This window comes from Phascolarctos cinereus, unplaced genomic scaffold (assembly GCF_003287225.1).
Source record: "Phascolarctos cinereus isolate Bilbo 61053 unplaced genomic scaffold, phaCin_HiC Scaffold_1;HRSCAF=81, whole genome shotgun sequence".
Lineage (NCBI taxonomy): Eukaryota > Metazoa > Chordata > Mammalia > Diprotodontia > Phascolarctidae > Phascolarctos > Phascolarctos cinereus.
Window position 1 is genome coordinate 100,377,471 of NW_027555514.1, and position 14,515 is coordinate 100,391,985.

The 14,515-nt window shown below is 38.6% G+C and overlaps 2 protein-coding genes across 2 annotated transcripts; one reads left to right on the forward strand and one right to left on the reverse strand.

Annotated features, from left to right (window-relative positions):
• Positions 1 to 434: 434 nt before the first annotated feature.
• On the forward strand, positions 435 to 1,382 carry LOC110216239 (olfactory receptor 6V1-like). The gene has a single exon (XM_020998039.1). It carries the CDS (start codon positions 435 to 437, stop codon positions 1,380 to 1,382), a length of 948 nt encoding a protein of 315 aa, XP_020853698.1.
• An 8,930-nt stretch (positions 1,383 to 10,312) lies between these two features.
• On the reverse strand, positions 10,313 to 11,254 carry LOC110216178 (olfactory receptor 6V1-like). The gene has a single exon (XM_020997982.1). It carries the CDS (start codon positions 11,252 to 11,254, stop codon positions 10,313 to 10,315), a length of 942 nt encoding a protein of 313 aa, XP_020853641.1.
• Between the last annotated feature and the right edge of the window lie 3,261 nt (positions 11,255 to 14,515).

A 14,515-nucleotide genomic window follows, 5' to 3' on the forward strand; every position in this document is an offset into this window, starting at 1 on the left:
TCCTAGAAGGAAGTTCTAATGCATTGCTAATCTACTGCCAAGTTTAACATTTTGTTCATTTATTAAATCTATATTGGCTAGAACATGATTTGACTGTGGTTGAGATAAGGATACTTATATCCCCAAAGTAGTTGGATGTAACTTTTTTCCTAAGAAAAAGTGATCCTTCAGTATCTAGAGCAAATGCCAACCCTCCCCCTCCCTACCCCCAAGTAAATTTGCTACTAGGTAGTCTTGTCTTTTTTCCATTTGAAATTCTAATGTGATTGTATCACCTTAGGTTTTTCAGGTGCTCATATCCAGAAATCCAATGTTCCAAAGATCCCAGGAGATATATGCATGTGTGTGGTGCTTGGTGAGATGACTAGCCTTGGGTGACCTCTTAATGGACTTGGCCTTCCTCACAGATAGCAAGTAAGCTGGTGTCCTGAGTGATGAACAATTACACCATGGTCAGGGACTTTGTGCTCTGGGGTTTCTCTCATCTCCGGGAGTTCCAGGTCCTTCTCTTCCTGTTTATCTTGTTGGTGTATATGCTAATCATGCTGGGGAACCTGTCCATCATCACAATCACCTACCTTGATTCTCGCCTCCACTCACCCATGTACTTCTTCCTCTGCAACTTTTCCCTTATGGAGATGCTTGTCACCTCCACTGTTGTACCCAGGATGCTGGCTGATCTGCTGTCCACACACAAAACCATCTCCCTGGCTGAATGCTTGACCCAATCGTTCTTCTACTTTTCCCTGGGCTCTACTGATTTCCTTATTCTCACTGCCATGGCCTTTGACCGTTATGTTGCAATCTGCCGTCCTCTGCGCTACCCAACCATCATGAGTAGCCAGGTTTGTGTTAGGCTGGTGGTGGCCTGCTGGGTGGTTGGCTTCTTCTCCATAATTTCCCCTACCATCCAAAAAAGCCAGCTCCGGTTTTGTGGTCCTAATGTCATTGACCACTTCTTTTGTGACTCTGCCCCACTCCTAAAACTTTCCTGTTCAGAAACCCACCACATTGAGCGTGTGGACTTCTTCCTTTCTCTTCTCTTTGTGTTGACAACGATGCTGTTAATTTTGATCTCCTACATCCTCATCGTGGCTTCAGTGCTGCACATTCCCTCTTCCTCTGGCCGCCAGAAGGCCTTTTCCACCTGTGCTTCACACCTCACTGTGGTGGTGCTTGGCTATGGCAGTGCCATCTTCATCTATGTGAGGCCTAACAAGGGTCACTCCACAGACCTCAACAAGGTGGTGGCCCTAATGACATCTGTGGTGACTCCCTTCCTCAACCCCTTCATCTTCACCTTTCGGAATGAAAAAGTCAAGGAGGTCATTGAGGACATTGTCAAAAAGATATTCTCCAGAGACTCTGGAGCCTTCAGATAAGAAGATTGGAGAACACAGGCCATGTTCTAAGTTTCAAGGAGCTTCAGCTACAATGTGCTAAGCAGTTCAGGACTACTATTTCCTTAGCTTCTCCTGCTCTCTCTCTCTCTCACTCTGCATCTCTAGCCTCACTACTTCCAGACTACCTTTAATTTTTTTCTTCTTTCGTACTCTTTTTAAACTATGGAATTCATTAATCATTTAGAATCACTTAGCATTTGAGTGAAATAAGCAAAACCAGGAGAATATTGTACATAGTAACAGATATGTTGTGCAATGACTAACTTTGATAGACTTAACTCTTCTCAGCATTGCAAGAATCTAAGGCATCTCCAAAGGTCTCATGATGGAAAATGCTATCCATATCCAGAAAAAAGAGCTCTGAGCTCTGAATGCAGATTGAAGCATACTATTTGCTCTTTTTTTCTTCTGTTTTGTTTTGTTTCTTCTTTCTTGTAGTTCCTCCTATTGGTTCTAATTCTTCTTTACAACATGACTAATGTGAAAATATGTTTAATAGGAATGTACATATAGAATCTGTTTCAGATTGCATGCCATCTTGGGGAGGGAGGTGGAGAAAATTTAAAATTCAAAAGCTTATGGAAGTTAATTACTGAAAACTGAAAACAAATTAATTAGTTAAAATTAAAAAAAAAAAAAGAATCACTTAGCACCAACGTGCCCTGTCAACCTAAAAATAGCCAGAAGATGTTTACTTCTCTGGGACTGTAGAGCAAATGATGGAAACTCATTGCTTTATAAAAGTTCTTTTCTCTCAACCTGGTTTCTGTATCTTTATTTGCACTCATGTTGCTTTGAATGTCTTACATCTGTAGTACTCCAGCCTCTGTGCTTTCCTCCAGTGTCCAGGATAGAGACTGGCACCTGGCAAGTGTTCACAACAATAGAGAAAGTAAAAAGGAGCATAGCAGAGAGGGCCAGACAACCCACAGCTAAGAGGAAATCATGGGCTTCCCATTGGACAAGCCCTGTAGGGTTACTGCTAGAATGAGGTAAAGGTGAAGCAAAGTTGCAGTTTATCAAGAATCAGTTCTTACCAGAATCAGAAGGAATTCTATTATAATGCCCGAGACCATTAAAAGGTAATTGTTAACTCCAGGGAGACATGAGTCCATGTTGCCTCTAGCTGCTCTGCATCTCTGAGCCTTTCCTCAAGCTTGTTCTTGAGATCTAGCTACTTCCCAGACACGGACATCTGCCCTCAGCTAGGGGAACTTTTAGCTCTCATCACCTTTGTTGTGTTTGAGCTTGGTTCTTTTCCTAAGAAATGGTTTAACTCGTGTGTGTGTGTGTGTGTGTGTGTGTGTGTGTGTGTGTGTGTGTGTGTGAAGCTTGAGTGTCTGCCACACAGTAGGCACTTTAATGAATGCTTGTTGATTGACTGGTTGATCTTTGCCTTTTATGGACACCTGATAATTTAGCCCCCTTTCTACCCACTATAGAAAGTAGTAGTGAAATAGGAAAGATCTTGTCTGAGGGCTAAGGCCATCTGCTTAGAGATCTCAGGATACCATGACTTCTGGTAATTCCATGCCACCGAGTTAATCTCTTGAATCTCAGTTCCCATTAGGATATTTCACAAAGGCGCCAAACCTACACTGCCACCACTGAAAACACAAGCAACTTAGATTCCCAGGGTACATAGGATGAAAGATTTCAAACTGGAGAAGACTGTAGGGGACATTTTGTCCTAGCCCTTTCTCATTTTACAGCTGAGGAAACTGAGTTGCAAAGGGGGTATGGGTCACTTGCCAAGTCTTGTGGAGCCAAGATCCAAAGTCTCACTCTGAATGCAGTCCTCTTTCTTTTGTACCACTAGTCTGTGAGACCTTTGGCCTAGACTCTGATCTTTTCCTGCAGCCCCAAGGCATAGAAGGGGTGTGGAAGCCTGTATGCTCAAGCCTTCCTAACACTAACTGTCCAACCTACAGACTTCTTTCTTTCCAAGGAATCCTTAGTCATAGCCACCTGAAGTAGATATAGCTATTTAACTTCCTGTAAATGAGGCCCTTTATGTCATGTACACTGAGGCTGGGGGATTTACATGCACCTTGGACAGGGGATCACTCTTCTGGTAGTGTGGACAGGGATGTTAATGGTGGGGGCTGCAGAAGGAGATTAGAGAGGGAATATGCTGAAGGAGATGGCAGGAAGGCAGGGGTACACAAGGGATTCTGAGCAGTTCAGTTTGTGATCTGAGAAGTCAGGATTACAGAGTAAAGACATACAGAGTTTTGGTCTTTCTGATTCATATAGTCTACAGCACCTCCAGGGAATGAGGCCTCCGCCAAAAATGGGAAGGAAGGGGGCACTGCCCCCTATAAAAAAAGGCTTCTTTCTGCAGAATTAGGCTGTGGTCCAATTCTGTTGAAATTATGCCTGGAGCACAGAAAACTCTCCTGATTATTTGTTTCTCTATATTTAGTTTCATGAATCCAGAAAATGGGTGTCAACCCATGGAACCCATGTTATAGACTTATAATCCGGAGCCCTTAATTTCTTTCTGTTAAAAGTCTGTTGTTTTGTTCTTAATTAAGGTGTTTCTGTACATGTCACAGGCAGCATAAGTGGATATTAGCCACTTGTTGGGATATTTAGAATGCCTTTCTCCCCTGCTACCCTCCCTGAATGGGGCTGATCTTCTGTATTCATTGGTAAAAGGGCCAACAGAGTCAATGATTTTCTCATTCTCTGAAGTTTCTCTGCCTTGGTTCCCAAGGGGCTAATTATTTCTCTTTGTAAACTTAGTGAAAAAAAAAACCTGAAGAAACAAATGGGAAACAATTATCTCCCTCTGGGACCACACAAAAACTTTACTTAGTTCTTTCTCCTGCGATCATCTCTGCCTCACTAGCTCTTTCAGTGACACTTTCTTCCCATCTTCTATCTTTCCCTCTTCCCCCCAATCTGTTTCTCCAAATTTTAATTGACCTTGGTTCAAGTCCTGCTTCTGACCCATACTAACTATGAAACCAATAGCAAGTAATCTAAACTCCCATTGTCTCAGGGGCCTCTCCAATGCTATAGTTGCAAAATAGTTCTAGTATACATTGGTAAAATAAGTAAAATAAAATAAAATAAAATAAGTTTCCTGCTGCCATGGAAGGAATGGCGGCTTTGGTGTTAAAAAACCAGGACTCGAATCCATGGTTTTCAACCTTTGTGATCTTAAGCAAGTTGATTTATCTCTCTGGGCCTCAGTTTCTTCAACAGTAAAAGGAGACTGGACTAGGGGGTCTTGAAATTACCTTCCCTTTTTAAATCTATGATTCCACATTCATATACTAATGAAATCATAGATCTAGACCAAAAAAAATGTTATACACCGTGTTAAACGCTAAGATTAGAAAAAGTAATGAGGCATGATTTTTGACCTAAATGAGCCAATAAATTAGTTAGGGAAATAAAAGACATATATAGGCAAGTACAATGAAATTAGACTCTTTAAGTGCTAGGAGAGGTACAAAGTGCTAAGAGAGACCCTTGAAGGCAGAGATTACTCCCAGATCAAGGAATCAGAAAACAGCTTCATGGAGGCTTGTGGAAAGAAAACAATGCTATTCTATTAATATATTGGATATGACTATAATTCACTGACCATTATGACTATAATGCACTGACAAGGCATCTCAAATAATCTATATCTCTAACCTGAGGTTTTTTGCTCTTTTGAAATACACTTGTGACCACCAGGTGTGACTTCAGTCTGAGGCTTTCCCACTCTTTCATAATATCTATATGGCCATTAGAACTGGGAAGTACTGTAGGTTCCAGCAATAACCTTTCCAAATATGGGAACTTAACACCTCACTGGTTAGTTAAGTTTCATTTACGTGCCACAGGATGCATTGTGGCTCTGTACTCTAAGCAGACCTGAAAATATCCATAAAATGAATCTGTACACTAGGGAGGAGGGGACAGGGGCTGCTATCAGCAGGCTGCCACCTCAAGTACACTAGTTTTAGCTTTACTGTATCTCAGAAATCCTGAGCTCAGGTGGTCCACTCGCATCAGCCTCTCCCTGCAGCAGGAATTATAGGTCTAGCCTATCAGTTATGGCCCCTTAAGGAGGTAACTATATTAAATAACTGTTTATGTATGCTAACAAATATTTTATATGCTAAGACTTGAGTGCTTATCAAGAGTTAATAAATATAATGACAAAATCCAAGAAGTCATAACAGAAAGGTAAATATTTTTTGAAACAACTACAAAATGCAGGAAATATTTGGGGATTGATCTTGGAAAGAAAATGAAATGCCTGTATAAATGCAAATACAAAATTCTACTTAAAGAAATAAAGAACAATTTGTATAGCTGAAGGAATTCAGTACTCATGGCTGGGTCATGCCAATATAATAAAAATGATAATGCTATCAAAGTTAATTTACAGTTTTAATACTATGGCAGCCAAACTATTAAAGGATACTTTATGGAACTCAATAAAATAATATTAATATTCAACTTGAGAAACAAAAGATGTAGAATGTAAAGGAAAGCAATGAAAAGAGACAGTAATGAAGGGGAAATAGTACTTCCAGACCTCAGATTTTTATTAGTAAGCAGCAGCTATCATAATCATTTGGTATTGGTTAGAAGAGTAGATGAATGGAATAGAATAGACAAAGAAGCATCAGAAACAATGGAACTCAATAACCCAGTATTTGATAAACCAGAAAATATAAATTACTTGGGAAAAAACTCCCTATTTGAAGAAAACTGCTTAGGAAAACTTGAAAGCATCCTGGCAGGAATCAGGCATAAACCAACATCTTAAGCCCATTTCCACAATAAATTCTAAGTTTATACATGCCTTTCATATTAATATCATGTCATAAAATTTAGAAGAGAAGCAGATCATATATCTTTCATAACTATGTGTAGGAGACATGTTCTTAATCAAACAGAGGATAGAGGCAATTACAAAAGATAAAAATATAATCAAGTTACATGATATGAGAAAAGCTTCTGCACAAACAAAATTAATGCATCTACGCTAAGAAGGGAAGTGATTAAATGAGGAAAAAAATCTTTGTATCAAATTTCTTAGAGAAAGGTTTGGCATAGAAAATAGGTAAATGACTAACATGCTTACACGTACATATCTATGTGCATATATGTATATGTACTATATAATATGAATTGTGTGTATGTGCATATACATGTTTTACAGGTATAGATATGCATGACATATGTGTGTGTATACATATATATGTATATATACACACACACATATACATATACATATATGTACATATATCTATATCTCTATCTATCTATCTATCTATCTATCTATCTATCTATCTATCTAACCAGAAGCCATTCCCCAATAAATACATGGTCAAAGGATATAGGCAACTAGTTCTTAAAAATTACAAACTATTAACAGCCGTTTGAAAGACTGATCTGAGTCACCAATAATAGGAGAAGTGCAAATCAAAACAATCTTAGGTTTCACCTCATACTCAGCAAATTTACAAAAATGATGTCAAGATGGGAATGCTCAATACTGGAATAGTTTTGGGAAGATGGGCACACTAGTACATTGTTGGTAGAACTGTGAATTAGGAAAGTTATTTGGGAAAGCAATTGGAAATTATAAAAATAAAGTGTCCAAAATTTCGCTACTCTTTAACCAGGCTATGCCCAATACTGGATATATCTGTCAGTGATGTCAGTAATAAGGAGAAAGACCCCATATACTCAGAATAATTATAGAAGCTTTTATTTTATGGTAACAAAGAAACGGAAACTAAGTATATATCCATTGGCTGGGAAATGGATTAGCAAATTATGGTATATGCATATGATGACATCTTATAGAATTGTAAGAAATGATAAATATGGTGAATACATGAAGACTACATAATGCAGAATGAAGTAAGCAGAGCTTATACTACATACAATTGTCACAATGTAAATGGAAAAGCCAATAAACACAAAACAATCAAAAGTTAATATTGCAAAAGTACAAAGAATAAGCTTGGTCTCAAAGAAGAGGTTGAAAAAACACCTCCTTCAACTCCTTGGTAGAAATTGGAGGTCTGTGGATATGGAATTGTGCAAATACTTTCAGAATTCTTCTATATATAGATTGGTTTTGCTGATTTTTTTTTCTTTTCTTCCTCTTTTTTTTTTTTTAATTATTCCTTATTATATGTGATGGCTTTCTGGGAGGGAGAGACATTGAAAAATTTAGGCAATGTAAAACCAAAAGATATTAATTAAAATATATTTTTTAAAGAATTAATGAATAGAAGTCAGAAGAAACTTAAAGGCCTGCAAGTCCAAACTCCAATAGGCCTAGGTGCAATGAATTATGAATTAGCCCTAGTTCTGCCCAAGTACAACTATATGACCTTGGTCAAGTCAATTAACTTCTTAGAGTCTCAATGTTCCATGTTAAAAAGGGGCTTTCACAATTAATATTTCACCTGACTTTCTTATAGGATTTGGGAAACCTGTAGGTAGGTGAGATGTTCAATTTAAATGATTGTGCAAGTCTGTTGCAAATACTAAAATGATATATAAATATTGGGCCTCATCTACAACATTTTAATTATTGCAGTTATCATTAAGGAATATAGTTTAGAATCTACAGACTCTTAGAGAAAGGAACTAAATTAGATTGGTAGAGACTGGAGCTTTCTCTCTGTGTGCAGCTTTTGTTACATAGGAGCACATCTTCATCGCCTGAGCAGCTCAACCTCTGTCCAAGAAGGAACCAGGGTCCTGAAGTACTGCCCATGTCCCCCACCCCCCAAATACTTTCCTCTGTTGTACTATTGAGGGGAGGGGTAAGTAAACAACTATTTTTGTCCTAGGTGACAAAATTCCTAGTTGTGCCTCTAGTAATAAAATGTATGGGTCCTGATAAAATCCTCACACCCAGAATAAAACATTTTTTTCCTACTTTGCCTGGGGTATAATAGAAAGAATCTGATTCATAGTCAGGAAATCTGAGTTCAAATCATGAATCTGGCATGAACTGGCTTATGCGACCCTAGTTTGTCACTTAGCCTTTCTGAAGTCACTTTCTCATGGGTAAAGTAAGAATAATAATACTTGTACTACATAGTTCACCAAGTTGTTGCTGGAGAAGCAGTCTATAAGCCCTAGAACACTTTGGATAAATGTGGCTTCTTAGTTTGATGAGTTATTATAAAGAGGGGTATGACATATCATGTCATAAAAAGAACTATGATCTGGAGACCAGAGCTAACAAAAGAGGTGCCCCTGGCCCTCTGGTCATAGCTGTGTAGGGAGTGAGCTAGGCTTTCAATCCCAAAGAGACCTCAAGAGATCATCTAGTTTCTTGTCTTTCAATCTGAGAAAGTCATGCACTTCAGGAAAGATGATTGGTTTTCTTTTCACTTCTTGATGATCTCTGGGAATAGATGCTTGTACCTTCCTTTTTCTATGGTCAAGAAGTTCTTCCTTATGCCTAACTGAAACTGTGTTTGCTTTAGTTTGCTTTAGGAAATGGAAGACCATTTCCTCTTCTTTGGTCATTTTGGGACATGAAGAATAACTGATTGCAGCCTTCTTACATGTTCAGTCCAATATCTACTGAAATTCACATGCTGGAAGTGATCTTTCTCCCCTGATCTCAGAGCACTTTGTACTCTTCTGACATGTAAAAGTCTGACTTGTGTTAGGTGTGTGTGTGTGTGTGTGTGTGTGTGTGTGTGTGTGTGTGTGTCCCAGCTGCTGTCCTATTATTCTATAAATGCCCTGAGGGCAGAGACCACGTCTTGCTTTCTTTGTATTTCCCCAACAGCCCATGACAGTGTACATTTAGTCTTTTGAAAGAATGAATAAATGAACATGAAAATGAAACTTTGTGAAGGCCTTTTTCACCTTAGAAATCATGCCTGAGTATCTCCTTAAGCTCTTCCTAGAAACCTTACTCCACAGAGTACAAGTACACATGAATATGTAAATACACACAGGGCATGTCTCACATTTGGCACATACGTGCATCATACACATTAATAGTTATATAAACACACACAGATACATAGACCTACATGGCACACACATACAAATGCAGCATGCCAGCAATACACATTGCACATGTAAAAGGCACACGTATAACAGATACATAGACCTAAATGGCACACAGACATACATACCTCGCATGCCTGCAACAGACGCAGCAGAGTGTACAAAGTCAGTGTACAAACACACACATTCTGATATACATAGAGTGAACCCACAGTTATACAATCACATATACATGAACATGTGGTGTTTACTCACAGATATTAAGAACTCTTATATGTTCTCAGCAAACACCCAAAGCACATACATGGTGCAAACAGACGCATTGTGGATGCTCTCTCTTGCTCTCTCTCACTCCATACACACACACACACACACACACACACACACACACACACACACACACATAATATATACACATACATACATATGTGTGTGTGTGTGTGTGTGTGTGTGTGTGTGTATATATATATATATATATATATATATATATTCACAGGGGCACATCCATTCATAGGAATAAAACACACACTCAGATGGAGTCTCCTGTATAGACACTCTCATTCCTGATCCAGGAGCCCCTTGATAAATGACTTGCACATACATATCTTCTTTGCTCATATCCCATCCATCCTGGGCATATTGTGTGTTCAGAGACTTGAAGTCTGCTCAGGTAGGCACAGGGCGCACTTTCCCTGGGACAGGTGAAAGTTCAAAATAAGTACGGGTGGTAGCAGAGTTCATGGATGGCATCAAACAGGGGGAAGGGAGATGGTAGAGATACTATTCTATGATCTCACCATATAATCTGGTGGCCTGCCTCTTTCTGGGGTAACACTGACTTCTCTTTCCATTGCAATTACTTCCTAATATTTTATATTTCTAAATGGAGCCAAACCTTCTACTCATGCTGAATTCTTCAGATCCTTTAACCTCTGCATCTGTCCTCGGATAACAGTCTTCACTGTTTCATTTCGGAAAGTGAGGATGAAGGGATTGAGGGCAGGGGTCAAGATGGAAGTGACTAAGACCACTATCTTATTGAGTTCCACAGAGTGAGCCTTGCCAGGTCGAACATAGACAAAGATTGTGCTGCTATAGCCAATGAAGACCAGGATGAGGTGGGAACTACAGGTAGAGAAGGCCTTTTGGCGGCCACTGGCGGAAGGAATACGCAACACAGTCACCACAATATAGCCATAGGAGACAAGTGTCACTAAGAAGGAGCTAAGGACAAAAGCCAAAGACAACATGAAGTCCCAGAACTCTAGGAGGGATGTATCCGAGCAGGCTAGCTGTAGCAGTGGGGAATTGTCACAGAAGAAGTGGTTAATGATGTTGCCGTGGCAATAGGAGAGCTGCACCCGAGAGAGAACAGTGGGCACCATAGCCAGGAAGGGTGCTGCCCAGGCTGCCCCTGCTAAACGGACACATACTGCCCAGCTCATGAGGGAGCCATAGAGTAGTGGGTGGCAAATGGCTACAAAGCGGTCCAGAGCCATGTCTGCCAGAATGAGGAAGGAAGTGGAGCCAAAGGAGAAGTAGAAGTAGAATTGGACCATGCAAGTGGTAAAGGAAATTGTTTTGGTGGAGACAAGGAGGTCTGAGAGCATCTTGGGCACTGCAGTCATGGTGACCAAGATTTCCAGTAAGGCAAAATTTCCCAGGAAGAAGTACATGGGGGTGTGTAGGTGGGCATCAACTAGGACCATAGCAATGATGATGGCATTTCCCATGAAGGCCAAAAGATAAAGTACTAAGAAGGGTCCATATAGCAGCACCTGCAGCTCACCAAAGGTTGAGAAACCCAACAGGATAAACTCAGATGGATGGCTTAGATTTGCCATATCCCAGGCCAGGGTCACCTGTACTGAAAGGAATAGAGAGATGTTGGGCAGGGGTTTGGAGGGAGGGCTGGAAGGGATTTTTAAAGAAACTGTGCAAGAGAAATAGAGATGAAGAGAAGTAAACAGGAAAAGGACAAAAAGGTAAAGAGAAAAAGAAAGAAAAAAGAGAAAGAGATACAAAGTTAAAGGGAAACATACATACATAGACAAACAGAAAAAAACAGAGATATAGATATACAGAGAAGCAAAGAGAAATAGAAAAGGAGAAACACAAGGAGAGAGAGAAAAGGGGGGAGAGAAGAGAGAAAAAGAGAAAGAGAAAAAGAGAGAAGAGAGATAGTAAAAGTTACAGAAACACAAAAGCAATGACAGAAAAAGACACAAAGAGACAATGGAAAAGAAAGGGTACCTAAGGTCCAATTTGACTATATAGCAGGATACCATTCAGTCCAAGCCATCTGGTTGATGGTATTATTATTCTTGGAGGCACTCCTGAATCACAAATTCTCCATATGTTTAAAAAAATTCATTTTTCAATGAACAGAAATCTATTTCTTTTCCATCTTCTGCCCTCCCCCTTGAAAAAAGAAAATCCTTGTAATAAATATGCATAGACATGTAAAACAAATTTCCTTATGGGCCCTGTCCAGAAAAATATAAGTCTCAATATGCATCCTGAGTCCATAATTTCTCTGGGAAGTGGTTGGCATTGTTTTTCATAATAGACATTTTGATAACTATGTACAGTTCTTTCTTCCTAATAACACTTTTTTCCTGTTGTGATAAGTTTAAAATTTTCTCTCCTTTTTTCTCCTCCGCCCTCCCCAAGACACTGTGCAATCTGATATAGGCTCTACTTATACATTCATATTGTTTTTTGGGTTAGTTTTTTTTTTTTTTGGTGAGGCAATTGGGGTTAAGTGACTTGCCCAGGGTCACACAACTAGTAAGTATCAAGCATTTGGTCTGAGGCCAGATTTGAACTCAGGTCCTCCTGATTTGGGGGCCTGTGCTCTCTCCACTGCGCCACCTAGCTGCCCTATACATTCATATTAAGCATATTTTCACATTAGTCATGATTCCTAATAACATTTTATGCCTTCCACTTTAATCCATCTTTCTGACCTAATATTCTACTTTTATTCAAATATTCATGTATTTGTATGTGTGGGTATGCATGTGAATGCATATTGCCAATTTTTATATTTCAGTTAACATTATGAGTTTAAAGTTTTTATTTTTAAATCAATATTAATAGATTAATATTTTATTTATATTTATTAAAGGTTTAAAGCTTTTATTTGTCTTATCCATCAAAGAGTAATAAAATTTTGTAAAGTTCTCAGAATTTAAAATTTTGAGTAGCTAGACTCATAGAAATCTAGATCTGAAAGAGATGTTAGCTTATTTTACAGATGGAAAGACTGAGACCTGGGGAGTGTCTTGCACATAGCGAGTTACAAATAAATGTTTATTGAATTAAAATGAATTTTAAAAGTTATGAAGGATTAATTGGTGAAAGGATTCTTGGTCAAACAAATTACGGAATTAATGATCTTGTCCATTGATGACATTTAGACAAATCTCAAACTGATCTTAAAAACATCTTGCTTTTTGTGTCTTTGAGGTGTTAAAGAGAGTATTGATGCTAGAAAGAAAGCCATCAATATCTTTGATGTCCTTTGAACTGGAAATACAATAGAAGGGATAATCATTAGGTTATGTTTGGCTCATGAAAGGTTACCACTAGAAAACAACTAGTACTAAAAAAACCCAAAACACCCGTACATGTTCACAGTTATGATATAGTGGAAAGAGAAATGGATATGGGGCCAGAATCTTGGGTTTCTTTTTTTGCCACTTACCACTTCAGTGACCTTGGGTGAATTATTTTTATCTGACACTCAGTTTCTTAATCTGTGAAATGGGGTAGTATATATTAGACATTATCTAGAATTCTTTCTAGCTTTTCACTTCAATGAGTATATTATTTCACTTCTCTGAGCACCAGCTTCTTTTTCTGTAAAATGGGTATAATAATACTCCATCTATGTCACAGAATGGTTGTGATCATCAGGTGAGCTATTAAACATGATAATGCTTTGTAAACTTATAAAGCACTATGCAAATATAAGATATTATTTGAGTTATTTATAGTTTAATTAGTTATGGTCTAATATACTTATATGATATATTATAGATAATACATATCATATATAACACATCTATGACATATAATATATAATATAATACATATATAATATATAATTATATACATCATAATTATATAATATAATGTGATATTATGTATGATGTATATGATATATATCTATAAAAGTTTATAGTTACAGTTTAATATAGTTATATTAATAGAATTTATTGATAAAAGGCTAAGGATCAAAGTATAATTAGATTTAGAGTTGGAAGGGACCTCAGAGGCCATCTATTCTAAAGTCATTTTTCAGATGAGTAAACTGAGGCAGAGAGAGGTAGAGTGTAGAGCTTAACTAAAGGATCAAGTGCCTCAGAAAGTAAGGAGGAGGTCAAGAAGAGAAAGGGAGAAAGAATTATAGAGATTCACTAGAGTTGTATTGACTATAGTTGCCCCTTAGCTTAGAGCCCCTTCAATGGACTTGCCATTCATGTACCTCTGATCTCTCCTGTTGAAGCACCACAGTTAATGCTGGTTGGAAGGTAGCTAGATCTCATCACTGCCTACAGCAGTGGTCCTCCGCAGGTTATTCTCTGAGTCAAAATCAGGAAAAAACAGTCAGGAAATGCAATGTGTTTGTACCTCATGGCCCTGAGAGATTCGTGACGGCTGTTGGAGGACAGAGTTCATCTCTCTGAAATCTGAGTGGCTATTTATATGTGTGCTGCATGTGCCCATAAAGCATAACAGCCAGATTAATTTCTCACTCTGAACGAAGCCAGCTGGGCACACTTTAGGGTGCATGTTAGCTTCAGGAACCTTAGACTATGCTTTTCTATCAGCACTTAGGTTGCGTATGTGTGTGTGTGTGTGTGTGTGTGTGTGTGTGTGTGTGTGTGTGTGTGTGTATGTGTGTGTTGGTTTGTGTTTAAGAAATTTCATCCTGCATCAATTAAAACTATATGACTAAGCAGAGGGGGTGCAGAGTTAGCAAGCTGAGAGGCTTGATGTTCAAGACCTTTGAAGGGATGTTCTTTCCCCTCAATCTGGTTGTATCCTAGAGGAGAAATAGGACTATTGAACTCCAGGATTGTATCTATAGATAATTC